This window comes from Podarcis filfolensis, assembly GCF_964270895.1.
Source record: "Podarcis filfolensis genome assembly, chromosome: 3".
NCBI lineage: Eukaryota > Metazoa > Chordata > Lepidosauria > Squamata > Lacertidae > Podarcis > Podarcis filfolensis.
The window spans coordinates 3,494,407-3,521,640 of record NC_139606.1 but is presented as its reverse complement, the minus strand read 5'-3'; the positions used below and the strand labels follow the sequence as shown (position 1 = coordinate 3,521,640).

Below are 27,234 nucleotides of genomic sequence, written 5' to 3'. Positions count from 1 at the left end.
AATCTTGGTCAGCTATAACTGACACAGACTAAACCTGAAACAGGTAGGTCACGATGTTTACAATGTGTAAATTATTATAAAATGTGTAACTTTGGTTTAACTTTGTGATAAACAAATGTGTCTGGCTTTTTGGAATGAATTAAAAAGAACAATATAGCCAAAGTTAAGCATGCTGTTGTATTGCTTTTAGTACTAGGGGCTTAAGCACTAGGAGTTTACTCTGGACTGGCCAGGTTTCTTTCACACACTTTTAACGGGGCAATTATGTGTTGCCAGCATTAAAGTACTAGTCTCCTGTGTTTTCCTCCACAAGTTTAGATTCAGTGCTACTAAAGACAGAAATTCTGTTTTAAAACATGAACTAGAACTACCCTTTAACTTGGCACAACTAAAATGATAAAGTGTGCGCACTTTGAGAACACTCTGAAAATAAGACATACATTTGTGAGTCAGAAATTTAAAGATCTGTTGTCTAGCTACCCATTTTTGGAAGATGAGGTTGAATTCAGTTAACAGTATCACACATTTTCTCCGAATTGTCCCTCTCTCATGTTTGGATTTAAATCAGATTTCCAGGTCTTGAGGGTCGACCTAAAGTTCCAGGGTGTTTAGCATATAGTATGCTTACATGTTCACAACCCTTTGGTGGTACAGTATTCCAACCCTTCCTTGCACACGAAGCAGTCCTGCAGAATACATCCTGCAGTTTCCTCATATTTCGGAATCAGGTTACAGAATGTAGCAAACCTCGAATGTCTTATTAGATTCTAAAGCACCACCTCTACATCCAGGCGTTGCATAAATCAATAAAGACCGAGCCTGTGTCCTCTTGTGCACTACAGGGATTATTGATTGGAGGCAGGCTGCATTTTCCCCATCCCAGGCTCTTCTGCTTAAGATCTTCTTTCTTGACCTCTGAAGTACAAAGCATTACAGCTCTCTTTCTCACAAAGGCAAGGGCTTAGCTGCTTGCCATTTGGAAGAGCTCATTAAATACTTTTCTGAGTGCACTTTCCTTTTCCTTTCCTTTTAGAGGCAAGAGGATTTTGTTATTTCTCTTTCAGTTTTCTAAGCTTTAGCATGAACAGGCTCATCCAACTGTATTCTATTTAAAGGTCAGTGTCCCTGAAATTCCATAAAACCTTTCTTAATGTAGTTCACAACCCTACAAAATACAGAACCACCTCCAGAGTTGGACGGAATGTTTAAAACATTTATAACTATTCCCCTTTTATTGTGTGTGACTTCCCCCCCCCATAATCTCTTTAGCTGAATTATTTTAGACTTAAATATCATTACAAGGATTAAAGAGACCCTAAAACTACCGGTAGTTCCTTGTGGTCTAGGAGGGCTTTAAATTTCGTTTTTCAGTAGTGAAAACTACCTTGTGCTGCATGGAAAATTGCTTTTGAAAGCAGGGGGAGTTAAAAGCAGTTTGTGGGATTTTAAAAAGTAGGGAAAGAGAAAAAAGTACTGGTGTCTGAGATCACCTTAGCAGTTCTCTGGATGACGCGCAGCCCATTTGCACAATTGCTGTATCAAAAAGGTAAAGGTAAAGAGACCCCTGACCATTAGGTCCAGTCACAGACGACTCTGGGGTTGCGGCACTCATCTCGCTTTATTGGCCGAGGGAGCCAGCGTACAGCTTCTGGGTCATGTGGCCAGCATGACAAAGCCACTTCTGGTGAACCAGAGTGGCACACAGAAACACCATTTACCTTCCCACCAGAGCGGTACCTATTTATCTACTTGCATTTTGATGTCCTTTTGAATTGCTAGATTGGCAGGAGCAGGGACCGAGCAATGGGAGCTCACCCCATCGCGGGGATTCGAACCGCCAACCTTCCCATCAGCAAGCTCTAGGCTCAGTGGTACAAATAATTTTCAGAGGGAGGTTCTCCTTCTAGCTTCTCCAGTGTTTTCCTAACAGAAGACAAGCTGAGCATCTTCTGAGCAGCCAGTGGTTCAAGTCAAAGGAGTCCTGATAGTGCCATCGGCTAACGGGGCCAGGAGGATGGAGTTGCGCGCCTGGTTCTGCTGAGGGTTGCCCCTACTTACCAAGAGGGGGAGGAGCCACGCATGGGGAGGTCAGCGTGGTGCAGGAGCTGTGGGAGGAGCATCGCCTGCTGCCGCCATGGGGTTCGCTTGAAACACATTCCAGCTCTTGAGGTGACCATCCTGTAGACACACATAACACTGCATGGCAGGGGCCTTAAATTTTGTGGGTGTCTTAAATCTACTCTGTACTCCCAATTATTTTCAGTTTTATATAGATAGGCCAGCTTGTCTGCATGTTTTGTTTATTAAATTGGGCCATATTGCATTTCCATCTGGCTGAAACTGCAGTTGTACGTTTGTGCAGTGAAAATTGGTACAACTCTCCATGATACTAAGAGAATGTGGCCTAAATAGTTGTAGAGAAAGAACAGGCAACTGTCTCATATACCGGATAAGTTAAACAAAAGCAACATGGTCGTCTGGCAAAGGAGATGCTAGGGCCAATCAAGTCCAGAACATGGCAGCCATGGTGGCTTATGTGTATCATTTCTGCCTTTTTCCTTTTTGTTAATGTTTCAGTGGGAGCAATTTGTTCTGTCTTGGAGCAGTGCAAAACAACTTGTGGTAGCTCCTGATTTCCCCAACCACTCCATTTTTCTTGAAGTAGCTGTATTTAAACTATGAAATCCGTTTCAATATTTAACATGGTAAACCTGTAGCGTGGACAGTAAATGTTGTTCAGTTGACCAGCCAAATAACAAGCGATAATTTTTGTAAAACAAACAAACCCAAGAAGATAATCGACAAGTTTTTGTACTTTTTGTAATCAGCAAATGTTGATTGATGGCTGTGAATTATAAAGCCATTGCATTAACTTAAATAAAGCAACTTTATTAAATTTTTATTCTCCTCTTCCCCCAAGGATTTCAGGCTGGCATGCATAATTCCCTTCTAATATTTTCATTGCTACAGCCCTGGGATGTAGTTTATGCTAAGAGCGGGTGACAAATGCAGCCGCAGGTGGTGGGGTTGTGTGTGTGTTGCCCCCCTGCCTTCCCAACACTGAATGTCATCACTAACTTGGAGGGGGAAGGGTGATGCATTGCAGCTCAGAAAGCCAGACAGATGCAACACTGTCTGCGGAGCTTCATAGCTGCATCTTCCCTGGATTTCCCTTAGTCCAGCACTCTGCCCACTAAGCAATGGCTTTTGACATTAACTGCTTGTTTTCGTTGTGGAAACAATTGAAATTAAAGAAGAGAGCCAAGATTCTCCCACCAAGCAGGTGGCCCTTGACTACTGCAGGACTGCGGGCCAGGTGCAACAACCAAAGCTCCCAGGCTGTAATCTTATTGTGACATTGCAAACTATTAATTGGTAGATATGCATGGCTGCCGAGCCTGTTACTACTTATGTATGTCTAGTTCTTATGGGCTTAAGGGGAATAAATATCAGGATTGTGACATCTTACTATGCACCTCATGGCCTTGGTTTGGCTATGTCTCAAGTGTGATGTTGAAGCACCATGTCCACACATTATTATAGCTAAAACTTTAGAGCTGGGTGGATAAAAATCAAAGATTATTTTTTTTAATCCAATTTTTAAAATTTAATTTGGATTTTTAAAATTTAAATCAGATTTTTAAAATAAAATGCTTTTGGAGGGAAAATCTTTCTAAATATAGTTTTCTGTTTACGTTGCATTATAGTCCAAAGGCTATTCATCAGGAAATAAGGATTTGTTTTAAGTTTTTCATGTGTACTAAAACTCAGTCAAAGTTTTTGTTTTGTTTTGTTTTAAAAAAAACATTTAACCACATCAGTTAACAAACATGGATACATATGCTATAATGTTATTGCTTTTAGTTAAATAAATTGTTTACATTGTTATTAAGGAAATGATTATTTTTCTCCTTCCAATAAAGCACAGTGGAAAAGTTGTCCAAACATAAACAGTTAACTTATTAAACCTCACAATAATTTAATAATTATCTGTCTATGCATTTCTAATAGTATAACCAAATCAGTAATTTTTTATATAACTGTAAAAACTTCTCTGAAAATTCATTATTCGAAAAATGAAACCTTCATCTGGTTGTCAATATTAAGAGGATGCCAGCAAGGCTGATGATTTCGGGGGGGGGGGGGATGATTTAAATGAAGTCTTACTGACTAGTGATTTAAATCAAATCCAGCTTGCTTTAGAGTATTATTTACACAAGCTTTCAGATGAATTCTGTTTACAGTTAGGTATATCATAATTGGAAATCAAATAAGTGGAAGCTCTCAAGCGTTAAGATGTATTCCTTTCTTAACTGTCTGTGAAACAATACAGTATTTCCACTGTTCTGTGGAGCAGTCCACATCTTTGTTCATTACTGTAGTGTGCAGAAAAAACAAAATGTGCAGTAATTGCCTACAGTAACCTCGAGTGAGTGCTGCTATGCTAAATTTAGCCAGAGAGAACTGCAACTTTTTGTCCCTCGTGTCTTCAAAACATGAGCTGACCCGTCTTCTATTTTTAGCTTTCTAAGTGAAACAAGATGAGACATTGAGGAGCAGTCCAAAGCAGCAAGCTGGTTTCCCAGAATGCTTGAAGAAATGTAATAAATAGGAACTCGTGGTTTTTTTATGGAAAGGTTAAGGAGGGTGAGTAATTCACATGACCTCTCCAGGGCAACGAAGATCATTTAAAAGTTCTATTGCTTGTCGTCCATTTCCCATAGGTTCCTCCCTTCCTGCCCCATTTGGTTCCCTTGAAATAGTTGCCTTTCAGACAACAGACCAAATAGGCTGCATTTAATGCAGTTCTTTATCTGTTAAAAATGAATCCTCCTTAAGGAATATGTCCTATCTCGGACTGTTAATTCTTACATTGTTGTTGTTTAGTCGTTAAGCCGTGTCCGACTCTTTGTGACCCCATGGACCAGAGCACGCCAGGCACTCCTGTTTTCCACTGCCTCTTGCAGTTTGGTCAAACTCATGTTCATAGCTTCGAGAACACTGTCCAACCATCTCGTCCTCTGTCGTCCCCTTCTCCTTGTGCCCTCAATCTTTCCCAACATCAGGGTCTTTGCCAGGGAGTCTTCTCTTCTCATGAGGTGGCCAAAGTATTGGAATTCTTACATAGGTAAAGGTAAAGGTACCCCTGACCATTAGGTCCAGTTGCGGATGACTGGGGTTGTGGCGCTCATCTCGCTTTACTGGCCGAGGGAGCTGGCGTTTGTCTGCAGACAGTTTTTCCGGGTCATGTGGCCAGCATGACTAAGCCGCTTCAGGCGAAACCAGAGCAGCGCACGGAAATGCCGTTTACCTTCCCGCTGGAGCGGTACCTATTTATCTACTTGCACTTTGACGTGCTTTCGAACTGCTAGGTGGGCAGGAGCTGGGACCGAACAACGGGAGCTCACCCCGTCGTGGGGATTCAAACCGGTGACCTTCTGATCAGCAAGCCCTAGGCTCTGTGGTTTAGACCAGGGATGTAATTCAGCTGCATGACTTGACACTGGTATTTGGTAGAATCTGCTGGGCAGGTTATTCTGTTTTGCTCTGTCGTATTGTTTTTATGATAAAGATAAATGGCACTGGTTTTATATAAAGCAATACTGTATGGTGTCAGCTGACCTGAGGGCCAGAGGCAGATTTAGGGCAGCGTGACCGGTCCCACCACACTGAGCGCTGAGTCTAGGGGGCGCTGCAGGCGGCTGCAACTGTGATGTAGTGAATTGAGCAGAACAGGAGGCAAGAAGTGGAAGGAGGCGCCAAGTTTTGCTCTTGCACTGTTGACATTTGAAAGACCAGTCTGCCCCTGTGAGGGCTTCCAGATGTGGCAAGATAATGTATTGTCAAAAGGACATCAACGAAAAGTGGGTAAAATGGGGTATATTTGCATACAATTTGCAAATGCTAATTTATATGTGTAGATGCAACTTCAGAAATACAATAGTCTCACCATAGTGTGAAAGACCGTGACTAGGTGATCTGCATGCCTGCTCAGTCTGCTCTCCAGGTGCTAATTGCTGAAAGCCCCGTCTCTGCCTTCTTACGGTTCTTTGTCTTTAAACTGGCCTTGGACCTGGCAGCCCTTCAATTAGAGGAAACCTTGAAATAAAGGACTGAGCTCTGTGAAACAGAATACATGGCTACCCCCCTGGAGCCATGTCTGACAAAGTACAACTTTTATAATGAAATAAATCATAAGCATAACTAGGATGCTTATTTCAACTTGTAACTATTTTTTTTTCCTAATGGGCAGAGCAATACAGCATTGCAGTTTCTATGTTCAGTGAGGAAGTAATGGGGTCAGCACACTTCCTGCCTGTGATTGCATTTTTCTGGTTATGAAGATCCGTGGGTGTAAGCAAACTCCTTTTCAGCTCACACAAGTGCTGTGACCTTGCAAAGGGCTTTCAAGAGAATGTCTTTGTTTGGAAAGCCCAAGTTTTCTATAGAACAAAGTGTTACGCTACCTTTAGTACCCATTTGGGAAAGAGTTGAAGGAGTGACTAAAACCACAAATACTTTTAGGAGATGAAAGAGAGAGGCCTACACTTTAAGAACTTCTATAATATATGAACTATAAAAGCTAGCATTAAACACACTTGCCTGATGTGCTCTGTGAATTGTGATTATTATTATATTTTTAATCTTATAGAATCAAGGATATTTCCCCCCAAAATAGATTCCTATTATTATATTTATATTTTGTCCTTTCTAAAAGGAGCCCAACATGCATACATTTATTTAGTTGTTTATTTAAAATATTTATATATACTGCTACACCTCGTGTACCCCCTACCCACCAGGTCTAGGCTGATGCTGTAATGAGGATACAGCCAGGCACAACTCGGAGAAATTAACTCCCCTTCTTCATTCAACTTGTAAGTCTCTGTAATGCTAGCTTGGTCAACCTTCTAATCCAAGATCAAATCCTGTATCACAGATTATATATATAGTCCATTAGCACTTTAGAGACCAACTAAGTTTGTTCTTGGTATAAGCTTTCGTGTGCATGCACACTTCTTCAGATGTGAAGAAGATTGGTATCTGAAGAAGTGTGCATGCACATGAAAGCTTATACCAAGAACAAACTTAGTTGGTCTCTAAGGTGCTACTGGACAATTATATATATATATATATATTAATTAGACTGCGTCAGACCAACACGGCTACCTACCTGAATCTATATCACAGATGCTTTATAATGTACTCAACTGGCATTCAGCAGTATCACTTTAGATCCTGGTTGTTTTTGTTGTTAATAATAATAATAATAATATAATATATTACTTGAACCCTGCCCATCTGTCTGGGTTGCCCCAGCCACTCTGGGAGACTTCCAACAGAGTATAAAAGAACACACGATGCATCAAGCATTAAAAGCTTCCTGACACAGGGCTGCCTTCTGATGTTTATGGAAGATTGAACAATTATTTATCTCTTTGACATCTGATGGGATAGCATTCCACAGAGTGGGCACCACCACCAAGAAGGCCCTCTGCATACGGACTCTGCCTCCAGGGAATACCCCCCTGAGACTTGGCTGATCCTCCAACTGCCTCCAGACACTCACACAGGACATTCACTGCCTTTACCAGTTCAGATTTAAACGAGAGGTAGAGCTGGGTATCATCCACATACTGGTGAACACCCAGTCCAAACCCCCTGATGATCTCTCCCAGCAGTTTCATATAGATGTTGAAAAGCGGGGGGGGGGGCATGGAACCCTGAGGCACCCCACAAGTGAGAGCCCATGGACTCACTCATCCCCCTGCACCACTTTCTGGGCATGGCCCCCAACTCCCAACCCTTCTAGACGGTCCAGAAGGATACAATGGCTGATGGTATCAAAAGCCACTGAGAGATCCAGTAGAACCAGGAAACAGCTTTTACTTCTGTCCCTAGCCCACCGGAGATCATTGAGCAGCACGACCAGGGTGATTTCAGTCCCATAGTGGGGCCTGATTGGAAGATATGTGAATGGTCCACATCCTCCAGGCATGCCTGGAGTTGTTCAGTGACCACCTGCTCAATCATCTTACCCGAGAATGGAATATTTGAGACTGGAAAATAATTGACCATAATGGCTGTGTCCAAAGATGTTTTTTTGTTCTGGGAAGACTCACCACCCCATGGAGCCCATTATCCAGCCCTGCCTGGCTTTTATGAGCCAAGGTGGGCAAGGGGCAAGGAGACAAGTGGTCAGTTTCACTTGTTCAAGCAGCCTGTCCACATCCTCAGAGGTAACAGGTTGAAATTGGTCCCATACAACAGAGTACGGGCACTCCCCAGCCCAGCCCTGCTACAATGGGGGAGTCTACCTCTCTCCGAGTTTGAGCAATTTTATCTGCAGAAAGCTTTGTAAAATCGTTGCAGGAGATCTTGGAGTCGTTACCAGATCCTGATGGTAAAGGTGGTTCTGTTAGACTACAAACCACCTGAAAGAGTCTCCTTGAACTGTTTTCCGCAGATGCAACAGAGGCAGCAAACAGGGTCCACTTCACTGTTGCTATCGCCTCTTGGTGTGCTCAAAGTTGAGCTCTATCCTGTGTTAAGTCCATTTTGGAGTGAGTTTTCCACCCCCGGTGCTCTAGCCGTCTCAGTGATTGTTTCATCATGAGTGCCGCACCCCATAGTCACTGTTGAATGCACTTAACCGTCCAGGGGTCCTTGACCTTGACCTTCGTCACCCTCAGCCCCTGGGAAAAGCATGGGGCCATGAGAGCGCCATGCTGTTGGAGAGGGCACTTCAGAACCAGACAGTTGATAGCCCTGGTTAACTCTGCATTCCAGTGGGCCACCAGGAAATCAGCCGAAAGGCTATCTGCATGGGTTAATACATTCGCTACCACTCTTTGGAAGCCATTTGGATCCATTAAGTGGCAGGGGCAGACCATTCATTTTGGTCCCACCTTCCTGCAGAGGGGAAGGGTCGTAGAGAAGTCTAGCAGACCATGACACTTCTTTTGTTCCACTGGAACTTAATGTCAGATCACCCACATCCACAGAGGTAAACACCAGATCTAAGGCATGTCAACTGCTATGAGTATAGTCAGATTTATTCAGGGACAGCCCCATGGAGGCCATGTTTTCCATGAAGTCCTGAGTGACCCTCTTGTAAGGTTGTGTCGGCATGGATGTTAAAATCCCTATGACAACCAAACTAGGTAGCTCTAGGAGAACACCCGCCACAACTTGAAGCAGCTCGGGCAAGGAATCCTTGGTGCAGCGGGGAGGTCGGTACACTAATAGGAATCCTGTACTGCCCCTATTATCCAGCTTCCGAAACATGCACTTAGAAAAATGGGTCTCTAATAGGACGCCTGGTGAAAACGAAGGACTTCTTAAAAATCACTGCAATCCCAGCTTCACCTACATGACCTAGAATTCTGACAGAATCAGAATTCTGCTGATTCCCTGATGGCCTGCTGTACTTAAGAGAAACCTGGTGGACAAGCAAGAGCAGGAGCAGGCCCACCTCCAACCACATTTCTGATAGGTGGTTATCAAGAGGAGTTAAGGCATTACTGTTTAGGTCCACTTACTGAGGCACAGCAACACACACACACACACACACACACACACACACACAGCCTATTTCACCCAATATTTGTAACTCGCTTCACATTTTCCATAGTGAGAATACAGCCCGACACAAAACTTCACCTTGCCTTAACCCCCACCTGATGCAAAACTTCAGTCAATAAACTGAGAGCGTTTGCAGATGACCTAGTATTAACTTTACAAGAGCCAGACACTAGTACGAAAAGAGTTTTAGAGCTGATACAAGTATTTGGTCAAGTAGCAGGTTTTAAGCTGAATAAACAGAAAACGAAAGTACTGGAGAAAAATCTAACAGTTGCTGAAAGAGAGAGGTTTCATAGTGAAACCGGATTAATGGTAGCAAAGAAAGTGAAATACCTGGGGATTAATTTGACATCTAAGAATGTGAACTTATTTAAAGACAATTATGAGAAATGTTGGACAGAAGTTAAGAAAGATTTAGAAATATGGTCAAATTTGAGACTTTCCTTGTTAGGCCGAATTGCTGTTATTAAGATGAATGTTTTGCCGAGAATGTTTTTGTTTCAAACATTGCAGATTGTGGATAAAATGGACTGTTTCAAGAGGTGGCAGAAAGACATATCTAGATTTGTCTGGCAGGGCAAAAAGCCCAGAATAAAATTTAAGATATTAACTGATGCAAAAGAAAGAGGGGGGTTTGCCCTGCCAGACTTAAAACTGTATTATGAATCAGCGGCTTTTTGCTGGCTGAAAAACTGGCTACTTCTTGAGAACACAGACATTTTGGATCTGGAAGGGTTTAATAACAGGTTTGGTTGGCATGCATATATATGGTATGACAAGGTAAAAATTCACAAAGGTTTCAAAAACCATATAGTTAGGAAAGCACTATATAATGTTTGGATTCGGTATAAAGATCTGTTGGAAAACAAAACCCCTAGGTGGCTGTCACCAATGGAAGCTAAGGAAGTGAAAAAACTTAATATGGAATCTAAATGGCCAAAATATTGGGAAATTATAGAACAAGAGGAGGGAAAAGTGAAACTACAGAGTTATGAGAAATTGAAGTCTAAAGTAAGAGACTGGCTTCATTATTACCAGATAAATGAAGTATTCAAACAGGACAGGAAAATTGGCTTTCAGGTGGAGAGATCAAAATTAGAAACAGAATTGTTGGAACCCAATACTAAGAATTTGTCAAGAATGTACAACTTGCTGTTGAAATGGAATACACAGGATGAGACGGTTAAATCAGCTATGATTAAATGGGCACAAGATATTGGTCATGACATTATGTTTGCTGACTGGGAACAGTTATGGACCACCGGTATAAAGTTTACGGCATGTAATGCCTTAAGAGAGAATATTATGAAAATGATTTATAGGTGGTACATGACCCCAGTCAAGCTTGCAAAAATCTATCATTTGCCCAATAATAATTGCTGGAAATGTAATGAAACTGAAGGCACCTTTTACCACCTTTGGTGGACGTGCCCAAGGATCAAGGTCTTCTGGGAAATGATCTATAATGAAATTAAGAAGGTACTTAAGTGTACCTTTCATAAGAAACCAGAGGCCTTTCTCCTGGGCATGGTAGGCCAATTGGTGTCAAGGAAAGATAGGACGTTCTTTATGTATGCTACAACAGCAGCAAGAGTTATTTTAGCAAAGTATTGGAAGACACAAGAACTACCCATGCTGGAAGAGTGGCAGACGAAGGTGATAGACTATATGGGACTGGCCGAGATGACTGGCAGAATCCGCGACCAAGGAAAAGAGACGGTGGAAGAAGATTGGAAGAAATTTAAAGTTTATCTTAAGAACTGTTGTAAAATTGATGAGTGCTAAAATGTCATGGGTAATGTAAAACAGAATTGCAGCGACAAATAATTGGGTAAGAGAAAAAGAATTAAAGAAAGTGAATTATAAGTAATTGAAATTAGGGGTTGCTGGAAAAGTTTAAAACAGGGATGCAGAAAAGGGAGGTATGGGGAAGTCGTTGAAACAAGGTTTAAGGAAAAGAGGTTATGAAATTATACGTGTTTTTATGTTTGTTTGTTTTTGTATTGTGTTTTAATATATGTTGGAAAATTAATAAAAATTTATATATATATAAAAAAAAAACTTCAGTCAAGTACCTTCAGCTTTGATTACAGTGGTATCTCAGGTTACAAACACTTCAGGTTACAGACTCCACTAACCCAGAAATAGTACCTCGGGTTAAGAACTTTACTTCAGGATGAGAACAGAAATTGCGCGGCGCCAGCACCTTGGCAGCGGGAGGCCCCATTAGCTAAAGTGGTACCTCAGGTTAAGAACAGTTTCAGGTTAAGAACGGACCTCCAGAACGAATTAAGTTCTTAACCCGAGGTACCACTGTATACGTTTTCTACATAGGTTCCAAACATAACCAATTATACCTGAGGAGAACCCTGTTCATCCTCATAGTAATGCTGTGGCGCAATTTAGGCTGAGTTGCATTGAATGGCTTGTCATTGCCAGTGCCTAGGGCTATAAATTGGCCTGGTGCATTTTGCACATGAGAGCTGCTGCAAACATTGCTTCATCATCTCTTCACAAACACATGTTCTTTTAAATGGGAACAAGAACCATTTGCTTCTTGTGCACAGTTGATAGTCATAAGATGAAAACTATTCAGCCAAGCTTAGACTTGACGAAGGCCAGATCCACACCAATACCCATTTAAGGCAAAGAATCTTGGGAACTATAGTTCCCCCTCGCAGAGGTACAATTCACAGTACCTTTAACAAATGGCAGGTCCCTTTTTAAGCGAAGCTTATGTTTGTGTTCTCCCACTTTCACATACCCACTGCAATATACCTTGTTCCAGTAAAGCTTGCCTATTGAACATAGATTCCTGCAGATAATGTTGTGTCGAAAATCCCATAAGCCCCAGTAAAGGATGTCAGAATACTTTTATACTAGTAGAATTATCATTCAAGTTGTGATAAAGGGACTCCTTCCTTTGAACTTCTCCCTGCCTATGCAGAGAGCCAAAAATGAAATGGTACATGAAGCTGAATTGTTTTTGTTCCCCCAGGCCTTTCATTTCATCGTCCTACAGAATGGCAGCAATCTGCAATTTAGAGGGTTTGCTAAACGAAATGTCTCCATGGCCTGGCCTGGCAAATTCCTGGATCTCAGCCACAGCTGTCGTCAAGAAAAGTTCTGTTTCAGGAAACTAATAGTGATTTGCTTGTCAGACTCTATTTCTCAGAAAACATAATGAATTTATATTTGTATTTCCTGTTGTGTGTGTAGTAGGGTTGCTTTCCTTTTGGATCTAATATAAAAACCATCTTGTTGATCAATTATTCTTTCATTATGAAAGTAACATTAGAAAGTATTGTTGGATGGCAGGTTGAGAGGAGTGCCCTACCTACCAGGACAGACTTTGCTCGTGTGCTCAAGACATCAATATTTTGTTGCACTGTTCAAAATATGAGCAAGCCAGGGCTGAACTGATACTACCCTTGCTGGTACCTTTCCTGGGAAAATCAGAGGCTCGCTATGTCAGGTTCCTATTGGAAGACCGGACAAATGCTAGAACATTAGCAGTGGCAAAGTTTTTATCGGTGGTTGCAAGAACCAATGATCCCTATATTCTGAACAAAATGCATGTTTAACCTGGAGGTAGGCTGTATGAATTGTGTATTGCTTTGTAACGATTTGTTGGGTCTCTGGACCGTAATAAAGATTGATTGAGTATTACTATTTCATAGGGTGAGATATGAGAAGGCAGCTGTTTGGAACAAATAGAACCATAACAGATTTATTCTAGGCAGCTTAGCAAACTTTTTTTTTTCATTTTTAAGAGCCTTTAATGATTCTTTTTCCTGCTTAAATATAAAATATTCAGAGTTCCACAATTTCACATACCTGCTGGCTAATACCAAGCAGCTTTCACCGCTCACGCTTCTCATGAGTTCTCTGTGCTTCTCGAAAAAGTTCTGCCTTGTGGGAGAAGAATTACTTCATGGGGTACATCCGGGGCTGAGGTATTTCACCCAGGTGACAGAATTCACTGTTCTCCATTCTATGAGGCCGTTAAATCAAAGGAAAATGAAGGTAACTTAGTTGGATGGGGGTGGGGAGGAAATCAACTCTGAACTCAGAACCTGACAGGAAGTGGCACATGGCTTGCAGCTACAATAGAAGGCACAAAAGTATGGTGGCCTGCAGTTCACACAGCTGCTTATCGTGTATTAAGGACCAAATAATGTATGTTATGGAAGAGTTTATGCCTTTTCTGTTCACTGTCCGCACTTCCTTGATTATATACTACTGCATTATGTTTTGGGAACTGGTTAACTGAATCCATTCTATGTTTCCTTCTGCAAGAATGAGGAGTGGTAACTAATGTAGTATTATTAGGGACTTGTATTCCATACCTCAGTTTTCTAAGAGTACACTAATACAGACTATATTTTTAATTTATTTATTTTTTTAAAAAATTGTCTACTGGACCATTTATTTCGTCTGCGTCAGACCAACACAGCTGCCTACCTGAATCTATATTTTTTGTTTTTCGTTTCAGTCAATAGCTTCGGCTGACATGGATTTAAATCAGCTAGAGGCTTTTTTGACTGCACAGACGAAGAAACCAGGAGGCATCACAACTGAGCAAGCTGCAGTTATTGCCAAATTTTGGAAAAGCCACCGAGTGAAAATTCGAGACAGCCTTATAAATCAAAGCAAGTGGGAAAATAGTTTGAAAAACATCAGCTGGAGAGTGGATTTAAAGTCTCAGTCAAGACACGCTGACCAGTTAAACAACCCTGTGGCAATAGTTGAAATGGAACTGGGGAAGCAAGGACAGGTGAGCCATTTTTATCTTGTTTTATCAGTGTGAAAATGTTTCTTAAACATGGGGTTCAGCTTCCAACAATGTCAGACAACTGAGAAACTGTACAGGCACAGATCACTCTGCCAAGTTGTGGGTGTCTATTGATACAATCTTAGAGTTTATTGTTTACTCAGGGGTAGAGAACTGGTTCTCACCAACAGGACTGATCTTTATCTTCCCCCATCCTCTGTGGAACAAGACTGGCAGGTTTGTCAGTCACGTGACATCACAATGATATCAGGTGAAGCATTTTAGTATGCACAGTTTGGAATCTAGTCAAAGGCACAGTGCTTTGCAAGCCCCAAGAAGCATCTGGTTATCAGGACTTGCAAAGTGCTGTGCATGGGCTTTCAAAGTCCCGACAATCAGTTGATTGTTTCCAGGCACTACCAATCAGCTGATCACTGGTGTCTGCAGTCCTAAACAAATGTACATTAGATGTGAATATGGTTGAAAAGTGTTTTACTTATTTTCAGGTAAATATATGTAAAGGTAAAGGTACCCCTGACCATTAGGTCCAGTTGCGGATGACTTTGGGGTTGCACGCTCATCTCACTCTATAGGCCGAGGGAGCCGGTGTTTGTCTGCAGACAGCTTCTGGGTCATGTGGCCAGCAGGACTAAGCTGCTTCTGGCGAACCATTTACCTTCCCGCCAGAGCGGTACCTATTTATCTACTTGCACTTTTGACTTGCTTTCGAACTGGTAGGTTGGCAGGAGCTGGGACTGAGCAACGGGAGCTCACCCCGTCATGGGGATTCGAACTGCTGACCTTCTGATTGGCAAGTCTAGGCTCTGTGGTTTAACCCACAGCGCCACCCGCGTCCCCGAGCCTGCTTCTGCACAAATCCTGTTCTGCAATAATTACACATGTGTGAGCCTGCTTCTACACATGTAGAATTATTGCAGAACAGGAGCTGACTCCCAGTTACCTTCTGTGTAAGAAAAACACCATGTGTGAAGAAGAGAGTCTTTGGTTGAGAGCCTTGGTGTTGTTGCGATGAGAGCTTTACAATTGCGCATGCAAAAACCTATTTTGAGATATCTACTTGGCTCTGAAGCTCACTGGGCAAGTCACTCTTTCACAACTTAGCTAGCTGACAGAGCTGTTGCGAAGTTCAAATGCTATCTCAGTTCACTGGAGGAACAGTTAGGTATATATAAGGATTTAGCCAGATTTTGGGGTGGGGGATCTGTTCTCAGCTTTTTGGTTCTTCTTGGCACCTACTAATGTTAAACAGAAGCATGTCATGCAGCAGCACTATGGCTAACTCTCTGCTCAAGATAAAAGTATTTACTGCTTTAATATATGTTTCTGAAAGCATTACATCTCTTAAATGCATTACTTTCTTAAAGTCACTTTCTCATTTTAGTTTTACACTCATCCCAAATAACTAAAATCAGATCCTTCATCTGATATTCCTTGAACTGGTCAAAGCTAACGATAACGTCATCCTGTGAATTTTTCTCAAGACCTTTATCTCAGATAGTTTATTGTACAAATAGTTTAAGCGACCTGAATAATTCTCTCTCCCCTCCCTGTTTCAGAATGTGCTGGCATTTGTTATCCTTACCATATGCCAGCCATTTTAAGTTTGTGTTCTTAGGAAACTTGGCATTCCACAGAAACTGACCAGAGATTCCTTGAAGAGATGCTTAGCCTTGGTGGACAAGCAACCAAGTACACAGATTGTGAGAAACTGTGGGACTTTTTGTGAAAGGCACTATCTCAGGGGAATGTTGAGTGCATTTTGAAATGCGCACTTAATGGAGAAGCAGTTAGGCCTGGGTGGCACCCTTCATGACCTGAGAATGCCCTCAGAATCTATTTCAGAATCCTTTGCAATGTGTAGGAATTTTTACAGTTATCTCAAAGGGGAAGAAATAGAAAGTTGGAAAACTGTGGTTGTATCAAATTTGTGTTGTTTGAGTTGATTGCCATTACAGACTGATCACATGAAATAGTGGTTTCTACATATATTTTAAGGGATGCGGGTGGCGCTGTGGTCTAAACCACAGAGCCTAGGGCTTGCCGATCAGAAGGTCAGTGGTTCAAATCCCCGCGACGGGGTGAGCTCCCGTTGCTCGGTCCCAGCTCCTGCCAACCTAGCAGTTCGAAAGCACATCAAAGTGCAAGTAGATAAATAGGTACCGCTCTGGCGGGAAGGTAAACGGCGTTTCCATGCGCTGCTCTGGTTTTGCCAGAAGCGGCTTAGTCATGCTGGCCACATGACCCAGAAAAACTGTCCGCAGACAAACACCGGCTCCCTCAGCCTGTAAAGCGAGATGAGTGCCGCAACCCCAGAGTTGTTCGCGACTGGACTTAACTGTCAGGGCTCCTTTACCTTTACCTTTTTAGAAGTAGGCTCAGCAAAGGAAGCAGCGAAGTTAGAGGTGTTAAGAGGCAGGAGAAAGCATGCAAAATGTCTTTTAGAGTAGTAGTTGCACAGATGTGGAGGTGCAGTAGTGTTTTCCCATTTCCTGCAACTTTAATCCCGACTGTTACATGTCTTTCTTACTTTACTTTTGTATGACAGGTGTAATAGTGGCAATTTATTAAAAATATATTATCTCCTAAGTGAAAAGTATTAGAAATTGGTCACCCTAGTGACCAGGATAAATGTAATCGCTTGAGCTTTGTTCACCTTGAAAATATACGTATTAGCTGGAACAGTTATGTAACTGGATAAAGTGAAATGTGAAAAACAAAAAGAAAACAATAATAAAAGGGCAAGGTTCACATTGCTGAGGGAGAAGTGGAATAAAACAGATTTATTATGCAGTTGTTTAAAAGCTGTGCACGATGTCAGTGGTTATTTTTCCTCTACATTATTTCTCTACTACATCATCAAACACTGAACAAAAAGAAAATGTGTGTTAGCAGGATACAGCTGGGAACAAGATCACCTTGAATATTTTCTGTTGCCACTTACTCCCAACCCCCACCCATCTCTGAGTCCACTTCTGGCACCTGAGCCTCATTTGTGAGAAAGGTGGCAGGGGAGGCTTTGGTGCATCTTTTGTTACTCCCTTTTGCTCTTAAATTTTTCCTTTCGGTGTATGTATGCTGTTCTTTATCCAGTTCCTTAACCTGCACATTGGTCAGTAGCACCTTTTCTTTCTCCTGTTGCTGAAGGCAAGTGCAGTTTTCACGTTCCTCGGTTTGCTTGTCTGTGCCACCTAAAACAAGCAGAAAAAAAGAGGAATAATAGGTTGCTTCTGAAAAGGTGGGAAGTTCTACTTTGTAAATAAGCTCCCACCCAGAATATGCTCCATCTCTAGAATGCTTCTGAGCTCTAAGCTGTGAAAGTTGTAGCTGGCATCTTCAAAGGTCCGCTGGATCTTTGTCCCACTGTTCACTTCCGCCAGCATGCAAGTGCCAACTCACTGCAGGATAGATCTTCAACTTCTAACCAGTCTCCTTGCACTGACTGAATGCTAACAGAAGATGTTGCAATTCCTCCAGTGCCTGCCTCCCTTCTTGTTCTTGCCTCTAACCTATTGTGGGAAAAGAGGAGCACCAAAAGCTTCATTCTAGAGCACTGCTATGGCTTCTTTAGGCAATAGTAACTTTTGGTATACAGTGATGTTGGAGGTGTTTGAAGACGGCTGTTCTGTAGGTCTTTCTGTGTCCCAGGTGATAGTGCATTGGCTGACTTTGGGCTGCTCACTGGGTTGGTACCACGTGCAGTCAGTCCAAGCCTTGGAAAAGGCTGCTGTGAGTACTGCCCAAGGAACAGAAGTGCTTGATCATAGTGGCCTTTGCAGAGTTGGCACCTGTCGCTGCCTTGAGATTCCTAGGATGCAGTGAGGAGTCTGTCTTGACAGGCTGGTTTCCTTGTGCAAGTTGGTGTGAACCGTTCTACTGATGCTGGTTAGGAACACAATGCCACTCCTCGCAGCGTAGCCAGGAGTCGCGTCTCTCCTACCTAGAAGGGTGGTTGCCAGCTTGTGGGTGGGCATCATCCTGGGTTCCACTCCTGAGCATTTGCTACGAGTGATGATTTCCTTGTTCTTCGTTTTCAAGGCATTCCTTGGTCTGCTGGCACATTTCCTTGGAGAGCCAGGTAAAATGGCATCTTCCTTAAACTAATGAGTGAGTTTCTCCTGGATGTTGGTAGAGGACCAAAGATCACTAAAGACCCCAACCTCCTCCTCTGTCTATTATTGTGTCTTTTTCCTCAGGGGTGCCTTCTGCCATGAGTCAAGGGATTCCAAGGACCATTTGAATGGCAATGCCCATCAACTTTGGGGAGGCCCAGCCCTCTCAAATATTTTATTAGGAGGGACCAAAGAGACCTCACCCCCTAGGAGTTGGCTCCTAGGCTTGCCAGTGAGGGAGGGTGTCTGTGACAGGAGGAATTTGCAGACCATACCTGTGGGTCACCTACGCTGCCCAGTGTGTCATTTAGCTTGGTGAGAGCTCCCTAGAATGGTGATCTCTAGAAGCAGCATCTCTGAGCCCCTTAGCACTGATCATAAAAGACCACCTCTAAAATGTGTTGTGAAAGCACATGCCCAAAGCATCTTAGGTCAGTGAGTAGCTCCAGACAACGTTATTGAGATGTCCAGGCACCGTGTAGATTGTTCTCCAGGTGGTTGCAGAAGAGGAACCAATTGCAAACTGCAGGCTGCAAGCTTTTTATGGGGAGGATTGAGGTTTGTTTGAAAACTCACTGTTTGGTTTTATCCTCCTAGGATTTTGTGGAGTTACTGTGTGAACTACTTAAGCCTTAGCCGTTTTACAAGTGATAATGATTTCTGTTTTTTCCCCACCACCACCACTCCCAGTTGAATTGCTGTTGTGTTTTTCAATCTAAGTAATTAAAATACAAGTAATTTTGACGGTGCTAGTGTACTATTCAATTTTACATTGTTTTTTATGATTTTCAATTTTATATATTTCAGTAATTTTACAATCATTTTAACATTTTGAAACCTGACTTCCTTCCCCCTCTTTCTGAGGTTCCTTAAATTTATTTTTTATATTTTCTGCCTATTCCATATTAATTTAATTTACTCATTTATTCATCTACTTTATACAATTTTACATTGTTGCTTAGCCATTCATACCCTTATAGGTGTTAACTGGACTGCAGTCATCTCCTCTCATTGTTGAGAAGCAAGGCTGCCTGCTTTGCAAGGAAAGGCTTGTCATGGAGGAGCAGCCGCTTAGCTTAGTGAACTAGTGAACTTAGCCACTCGAGCCATTCGTGCCTTGAGACTCTGTAGCATAGCAAACATCTTGGACAGGATGGGCAATCAAACCATGGTTAAGGGAAGGTGCCAGGTTCAAACATAACACCAAGCCATATTTAAAAGAAAACATGATTCATAAGCTAACAACAAATCATAGTTTTAGATTGTGGTTTGTTGGCCCAAACAAGCCGTGGTTAACTGCAGAGCAGGGTTTGGAGACTTGAACAAAGCATAGTTAGGCTAAACAGACTTTAGCTTTGTGCATATGAAGGAAACCGGCAAGAGACAAGAACTCAATAGTAATTCTTGAGATTTCATTTTGCTGCCAATCTTGAAAGACGTCACTTTAGTTTTTCATTAGCATGCAAACAGAATGTGGTGATGGGTTAATTGAAGAAGCAGAATGAACTAGGCGGAAACTGTTCTGCAGCTGCCAATGTCTCAAAAGACTAAATCAAAGTAGAATTTATCATGTGATGTTTAGTTGCCTGGCATATCTGACCTTAGGTGAGGAAATGAAGCAAGATGATCATGCTCAAATCCACTAAACCCTCTTTAATATGCAGCTCAGAGAATCTTAACTGTCCATTTCTTATGCAGATTATGTTAAGGATAATGGTTTAATTTCTTGAAATGGGACTGTTTACTGGACCCCCTCCTCTGCCACAGCGTCTTCCTGTTCACTGAACCCTGTTGCCTCTTCAGCTTCTGACACCTGTTCCTCCAGTCAGCTCCCTTTTCTCCCTTGGACTACTCATCGTGATCCTACCACTAGTCCCCTGGCTCTGAGCCTTCTTTCCTTGGGGGTTCCCAGCTAGTGCCCCCTCACACTCCTCTTCATCCAGCCAGTCCATGACACATAGCTATTATTATTATTATTATTATTATTATTATTATTATTATTATTATTACAGAAGAAAATATAGCACTGTAGCCAGATGTGATGCTTAAATGTAAAAGGACTACGTTGATTCAGACATTCTAGACTAGTGTCTCTTACCGTCACTAGGTTATATCCATTGTTAAAAATATTCAGAGTACACCCATTTAAATTAAATTAATCGGTGTGAATAACTTATCTCCATTAATTTCAATAGGTTTACTGTGAGTAAAACGTAGCTTGGTATAACCCTATCTCAGCTTGCATACATTTCATTGACAACTCCTGAGGGAGAACTTACACCCTTATCCAAGGGATAGGTCTTTGATACAGGGAGATGTCTCATTCCGCAAAGTATATACCTGACATTTCACATGAATAATCACCTTAACCTGGGTGCTGTGAAACAGAAGCAGGGGTTGAACGATTCACGTTCTGAGTGGCACCATTAACCTCTGTCATTGAGCTGCTGTCTCGGATTTCTGGCAGGACATGTAGATTAAAGTTCAGGAAGAATGAGGCTGAACCCTTGATAGTCTTATTAATATTATTATATTGCTTTGGAAGTTGTTACAACATACCGATATGTATGTCTGAACTTAAATGCATTGTAAAATTGAGATATGATGTGAAGAGAATGTCAAAAGTATCTACAAATACATTAACTGGATGAATTTGATTTGGGAATGGACTAGTTATGGTTGGTTGGTGCGAAACAAACCATACTCCCTCATTTGGACATAAAACTAAGCCAGGGAGTGTGGTTTGTTTCTTTCTAGCCTGAGCAGGAAGGAAAAAACAGTCCACCTCCGTGTCTTCACAGTAAACCACATTAACTTTCGTTTGCCATGACATGAAAACTGAGCCCATATGCATCCTTTCTAAGCATGTAGGGGAGGCTAGGGTTATTAGCTTCCATACTACAGAGGTGCTCAAATCATCTTAGCAAAAATATGTATTGGCACTTTTACTGTGGCTCCTCTCTCAATAGCCAAACTAAAGTATGTTTTTACCCTAGCAAACTGAGATTCATAGTAGTGCTTTTATCCATAAGTAGATGGGGAAATATGTGTCTGATGGAGATGTTGATTTCACCACAATGATGAATCCTTCAAGAAACGTCAGTTACAGTATATGTGCCTCTGCCTTCAAATGCCAAGTATTCAAACATTCATATGAAAAAGAATTCAGGCCAACAAGCAACCCACACTAACCAGGTACACAAACAGGTGGTACAGAGTAAAATTATGTTTCCTGTGTGTCTTTTTAATAGAAACTGTGGTTCTTAAAGACCAGTCTTCGTTCTCTTCCCTCTCCACCTTTTCCAGCTCTTGCCGTTTGCTTCCTGTCTGAACCTTGCTCGCCCTTCATATGCACCAGGAGTGGGTAACCACTTTCAGTTCAAGGGCCAGATTCAAACTCAGAGATATCCCTGTGCACTCCCTAAGCCAAGGTGGCCTGACTTTTCATATCAAGTGAAATTTTTCACAGCAAGAGCACTTTGATACAGAAACCGTGGGCTGCAAACTGCCTTGTTGTATGTCGGGGGGGGCGCTTTGGCAGGGTGTTATAGCCCTCCCACCTCCTCCCCAAAGCTGAGTAAGTGCTAACTCGGCTTTGGGAAGGAGGCGGAGGGACTCTAGGACCCTGTCGGAGCTCTCATGACTCCTCAAAGCCAAGTGCCTTGCTTACCCAGCTTTGGAAACACAGCGCAAAGGCAGGGGGAGGGAGCATCAAATGTTGCTGAGGGCCGCATGTTGATTCACCCTGCCAGAAGCTATATAGATGTCGTTAAAACATTAATTATTTAATTAAAAAAATATTTATCATAATAACTTTTCTTATCGGTGGAAAATAATACTGGGGAAAGTGAGTTGCAGGGGTCCCTTCAAATCTCTCCTCTCATTTCTGCATGAATTTTCAATGAGCAGAATTTGACTCACAGGAACTCTGGGTTCAAGCCATTATTGGTTGTTCTGTAACTGATCGCCTCTGTTTTCTGTTGTAATTCCTTGGGGGGAGGGGTATTGAGGAATTTCCATTTTGTGGTGGTATCACTACTGCATGTGGTTTATGGCAGGATGTGGAAGTTCCCAAAGAAGAAGTTATAATTGTAGATTAAGAATGTGACACCATTCCTTCTTGCATGACTTCCTGTCAATTTTCTGTTTCTCAGAAAACTATTGCTTTTAATAGTCAGCCTTTTAATCCTTAAGCATTTGTACTTGTACAAAGTCCTGTAATTTTGTTAAGTATAGATTTGAATTTCCTTTGTCAAACAAAGAATATATAAGCAGTAAAACAGAGCCTCTAGAGCCTGTTGTCATCATTTTACAATTTCACGTGGCAACGCATCCACTGTTTATTTTGGAAAGTTGTTTATTGGTTAGCTTTGCTTTTAAGATACCGTAAACAAATTCTGTGAGATCAAGGAGTAAGTTTTTCATCTGTGTTTAGATGCAACTGGACACCATTTTTAATCAAGGTAGTGAACTGAACTTTTCAAAACTGTCCCGATTTCAACCACTACTTTAAGAACAACTCTAATTGTTGTTCTTGTTAACATTCCTCGCATCACCAGAAATTCTAACCAATGTTTGCATAATGGTTCCTGAGAACAAGGAGAAGATTGTCTATATATAGTAGACTTGGGTGCCATATTGAATCAAGATGGTAGACTGAGCCTTTCAAAACTGTTCTGATTAGATTTTTTTTAATTATTTGGTTCTTAGAATTCCCAAGCAAAGCCAGGTGCAGGGCTGCTAGTGTTCTATAACTTATTAATATGCTCATTCTTTGGAGCTAGAACAATAGTAAGCAGCACTTTATAGATGTAAGAGTGTTTTCCTGCAAATTACAGAATGATAATGTTGAAGTGCTTTTGGAGGATGTCAGTTAATAAAAGCGTTATTGAAAGCTAGATCTTTCGTGCGATGCTTAAACAATTCCCACATGTAGTTTTTTTATGCCTTGCTTTCTATGTTAGGATCGCTGTGAGGATTCATTGCATAAACTGTAATTCAGAATAATCTGTTTATCCACAGATATTTCTCAGATTATTGCAAGTTTTTCAGTACTACAGCTGCAGCCTAGGCTCATGGGAGTGGCTGCATTCTATGCGCCTGAATATTTGGACGGGTTACACTTTCATTATAGGACCCTTGTTAAGAGTAGCCCTCGTTTTAGTTGTTTAAAAAAACCTTTCTGAAATAGCCCATGCCTCAGCTATTTCAAGATTATGTTGCTTTTCAGGGCTCTGTAAGGAGTGAATCTGTCTCCCCATAGTCTGAAGGTATGAAATATAGTCATACCTCTGGTTGAAGTAGCTTTGAGATGAATATTTTCAGGTTGTGCTCTGCAGCGACCCAGAAGTAACGGAGCATGTTACTTCGGGTTTCACCACTCGTGCATGTGCAGATGGTCAAAATGCCATCACGCGCATGCGCGGAAGCGGCGAATCGCGACATGCAGACACGTGGATGCGGGTTGCATTCGCTTCAGGATGCGAACAGGGCTCCGGAACGGATCCCGTTCTCATCCAGAGGTACCACTGTATGCACAACCAAGGCAGTCTGGGCAGAACGGCTCTGACCCAGAGACAAAAGTTTAAACCTTCCTAAACCCATTATCCATACATCTTTCCCTACATTTTCTTTTATATTTATGTTTGGAAGTGCCATCAGCTTACTCCTTCCCTAGCTCAGAGCTCCTCTCAGCAGTACCCAGGCAATAGTGGTGGCAGTTCCAGGGGATCATACTGGTACCTAGTCCTTATGCTTAACTCTCAGCTGTGCCATACAAAAGGCACCGCAAGCACAGACTTTTCTGGAACTCCTTTTCTTGAGATACATGTTATAGTTCCACTATCCTTTCAGTTCCTCTCTTTCTGGCTCAGACTTAGAGATGTATGTCTGCTTTCACACATTTCTACATGAAGGTTGTATGGGTGCACGTGAAATTTTACAAGCGGAAAGGCTTTCAGTAGAGACCACCTCTTCTAATAATATGCTTGCAAGTTTTTCCTGTGTGTATTGCCTTTTGGGTGTTTCACAAATAAACAGAAAATATTGAAAAATTTGACTGTGTTAAATAAACAGCACTGATAGTGATTCACTGCTTCCTGGTTTCTGGCATCTTGGATGTCTAGCCAGCTCCACGCTAGAGACAGTAGAGCTGCAGATGGAACATGTGACAGAGGATGCTGTGGCTGGAGTTTGTAATGGTCCTTGAGGAAGTGAGTCACCAGGTTCTGCCACAATTAATGATGTTATTGGAAATTTCATCTCTCTAAGCACCTCCTTGGTGTTGAAAGTTTCATTTATTTACTTAAAGGAAATATACACTAATACACTACCCTTCAGCCAAATACAGCTCCCAGCGCAGCTAACAAATCATTAAGAAGGAGTCCTTGTCCAGATGTTGGACTCCCATCTGCCCTATCAGCATTGCCAGTGTCCAGGAATGTTGGGAGTTACAGTACAGCAACATCTGGAAGGCAACAGAGTAGGAAACCTGATCTATGGTATAATTCTTAGTGTAACTGCAATTCAAGGTGGGTTTTTGCAGAGGAGAAGAGAATTATTAGTAAAAACCACTATTCCTGATCTGAGGTATCACCCCAGTTGAAAAACACCTATTTCCATAGATCTATTCATCACAGTAGTGTGTGTGTGTGTGTGTGTGTGTGTGTGTGTGTGTGTGTGTGTATTTGACACAACTTATATTAAACATTTTGTAAGGGTGACAACATCAGCTATAGCCTGTGCTGTGAGAGGTAAGGGAAGCAAGCAGTCTCCCTTGCAGCTCTTAAAGGACTAATATTTTATTATGGAATCCACTTTTTGTTGGGTTTATTTCATCAGGTTGTGTGAGAGAGATAAAACTAAAGTAAAACTTAAATAATGCAAAATAAATAAAACAATCCTGAGCTAGATGTAGTGGTCTTTGTATAAAGCAGCCTCCTGTGTTCTTGGAACAGATTCTGCATTTGGAAAATGATACTTTTGAACAAATGCTTAAAAACGCAAGAACAAATCTTCCTAATTGAGATCAATAAATCCCATTTCTCCGTGGAGAATTCTAGCTGGTTTGCTTCAAATGTTGGCTTCTTCCTTTACTAATTTCATTTTGTCCCATAGCAGACAATTATCAAAGAGCTCATTTAGCTTTTCTGTATGTCTGCTGGGTGACAGAAAAAATGTGGAACATGACAAAACATTTATTTTGAGGTCTTTAGATGTGAGACCTTTCACATGATTATCATCCCAAGTTCTGTGGGTGTGTATTTGCAGTGCTTGGCATAATGAAAGCTTGTTTTTATTCATAAAGAACTGAAGCCGAAATGTGGAAACACAGCAATGCTATGTCTGTATGGGGCTGATGGCGGCCCATTTTCCTTCTGATAGCCCCCCTCACACCTCATATTCCACCTTCAAGCGAGTGCTGAAATGCCCCAAGCATACAAAGCACACGCTGCTTTGGGTGTATCTTCCTTTGTCCTGGTTTGGGTGGTGTAATGGTTATAGGGGTTGCTCGTGCATAAGTTGCCGCCACTCTTGGCGAGGTTGCCTGGTTAAACCTTTTCTGTCTGGACAGCCCTTCACTTCGTGGCTGTTTCAGTCGCTAGCAGAATCCGTCAGTGGGCGTTTCTTGAACATCTTCCAGCAAAGAAGTTCTTTGACGCCAAGTCTACGCCTACTTTCCCTTCGCGGAAGTCTTCTGCGCAGGGTGGGTGTGGGTAGCGGAGGACCTGTGCTCTCCCCGCTGGTCTCCGGCGAAGAGTCCTGGAGCCCCCTCTCTGATTCCCCCATCCGCCCCCCTTTATCCCTGGTGTTACGCTGATTTCCTTCCCCAGCCGATGAGTCCCCTCTCTCCCTGCTGGGCCCTTCTCCAGCATCGCTTGGGAGCCTTGCCTCCACTCCTGGCTCCGATGTCAGTTCCCTGACAGGTGGCATCAACGATTCTAGTGACATTCCCCAACTTCTTCCCTAGAATAGCAAACATTTTCCACTCTTTGCTCCCCGGACCCCAGCCTGCTTCTCAATGTAAATGTGGAGCCTAATGTCTGCGTGGGAAAACAAGGGGGTGGGCAACAGGACTTGGCTTTGGAAGTCCTGCACACCAGCGATGGGGATACTAAGACTGAACCATGGGCGTAGGCAGGGGGCCAGTTGCCCCCCTAAATCAAGTAAATAAATATAAATGCTTAACTAACTGACCTATAGCATCACGGATAGCTTGGTTCTGCCCCCTGCCCAACATAAATCCTGGCTACGTCCATGGGCTGAACTGAACTGAAGCGCAGTTCAAGTATATGTCAATTCTGGAGACTGGTCTGTCTTAAAAACATTGACCAAGCAGGCATAGGCGCTTGCTACCTGACAGATTGCACAGAAAGGCAACGCAGGAACCTTTAAAATAATAAATAAAACTAAAACAAATGATGCCTAGCTGGAGTTGCTGTGTTCAAAATTTTAGAGGCCAGGAACAAAGCATGTGGGAAGGTTATTTGTCATACTGGCCTGGTTGTGGACTTCCAGGAGTGTTTGGAAGAGTGGGACTCAGCTTGCTGTTGCCATGCATTCTTGGGATATAGACCTATGCACACTGGAAGCTAATTCTTCATGTTTAGGCAATAAGACCTTCCAGAACATGAATGACTAGGAGGCAGTTCAGCTCAAGAGCTTTATTATGCACGTGGACAGGCTACTATCAATCTGATAGATCAATCTAAAGGACATTAATTTCAAGTGAGCACTGTCCACTTC

General features: G+C 42.2%; 1 protein-coding gene across 2 annotated transcripts in view; it reads left to right on the top strand.

The window, feature by feature from the left end:
* Nucleotides 1–27,234, top strand: part of COMMD1 (copper metabolism domain containing 1) — a 66,106-nt gene that overhangs the window by 12,539 nt on the left and 26,333 nt on the right. For both annotated transcript variants that reach the window (XM_083606778.1, XM_083606779.1), the window contains exon 2: nucleotides 14,081–14,362. In XM_083606778.1, the coding sequence (XP_083462904.1) occupies nucleotides 14,081–14,362 (282 nt within the window). The remainder of the gene's footprint in view (nucleotides 1–14,080; nucleotides 14,363–27,234) is intronic.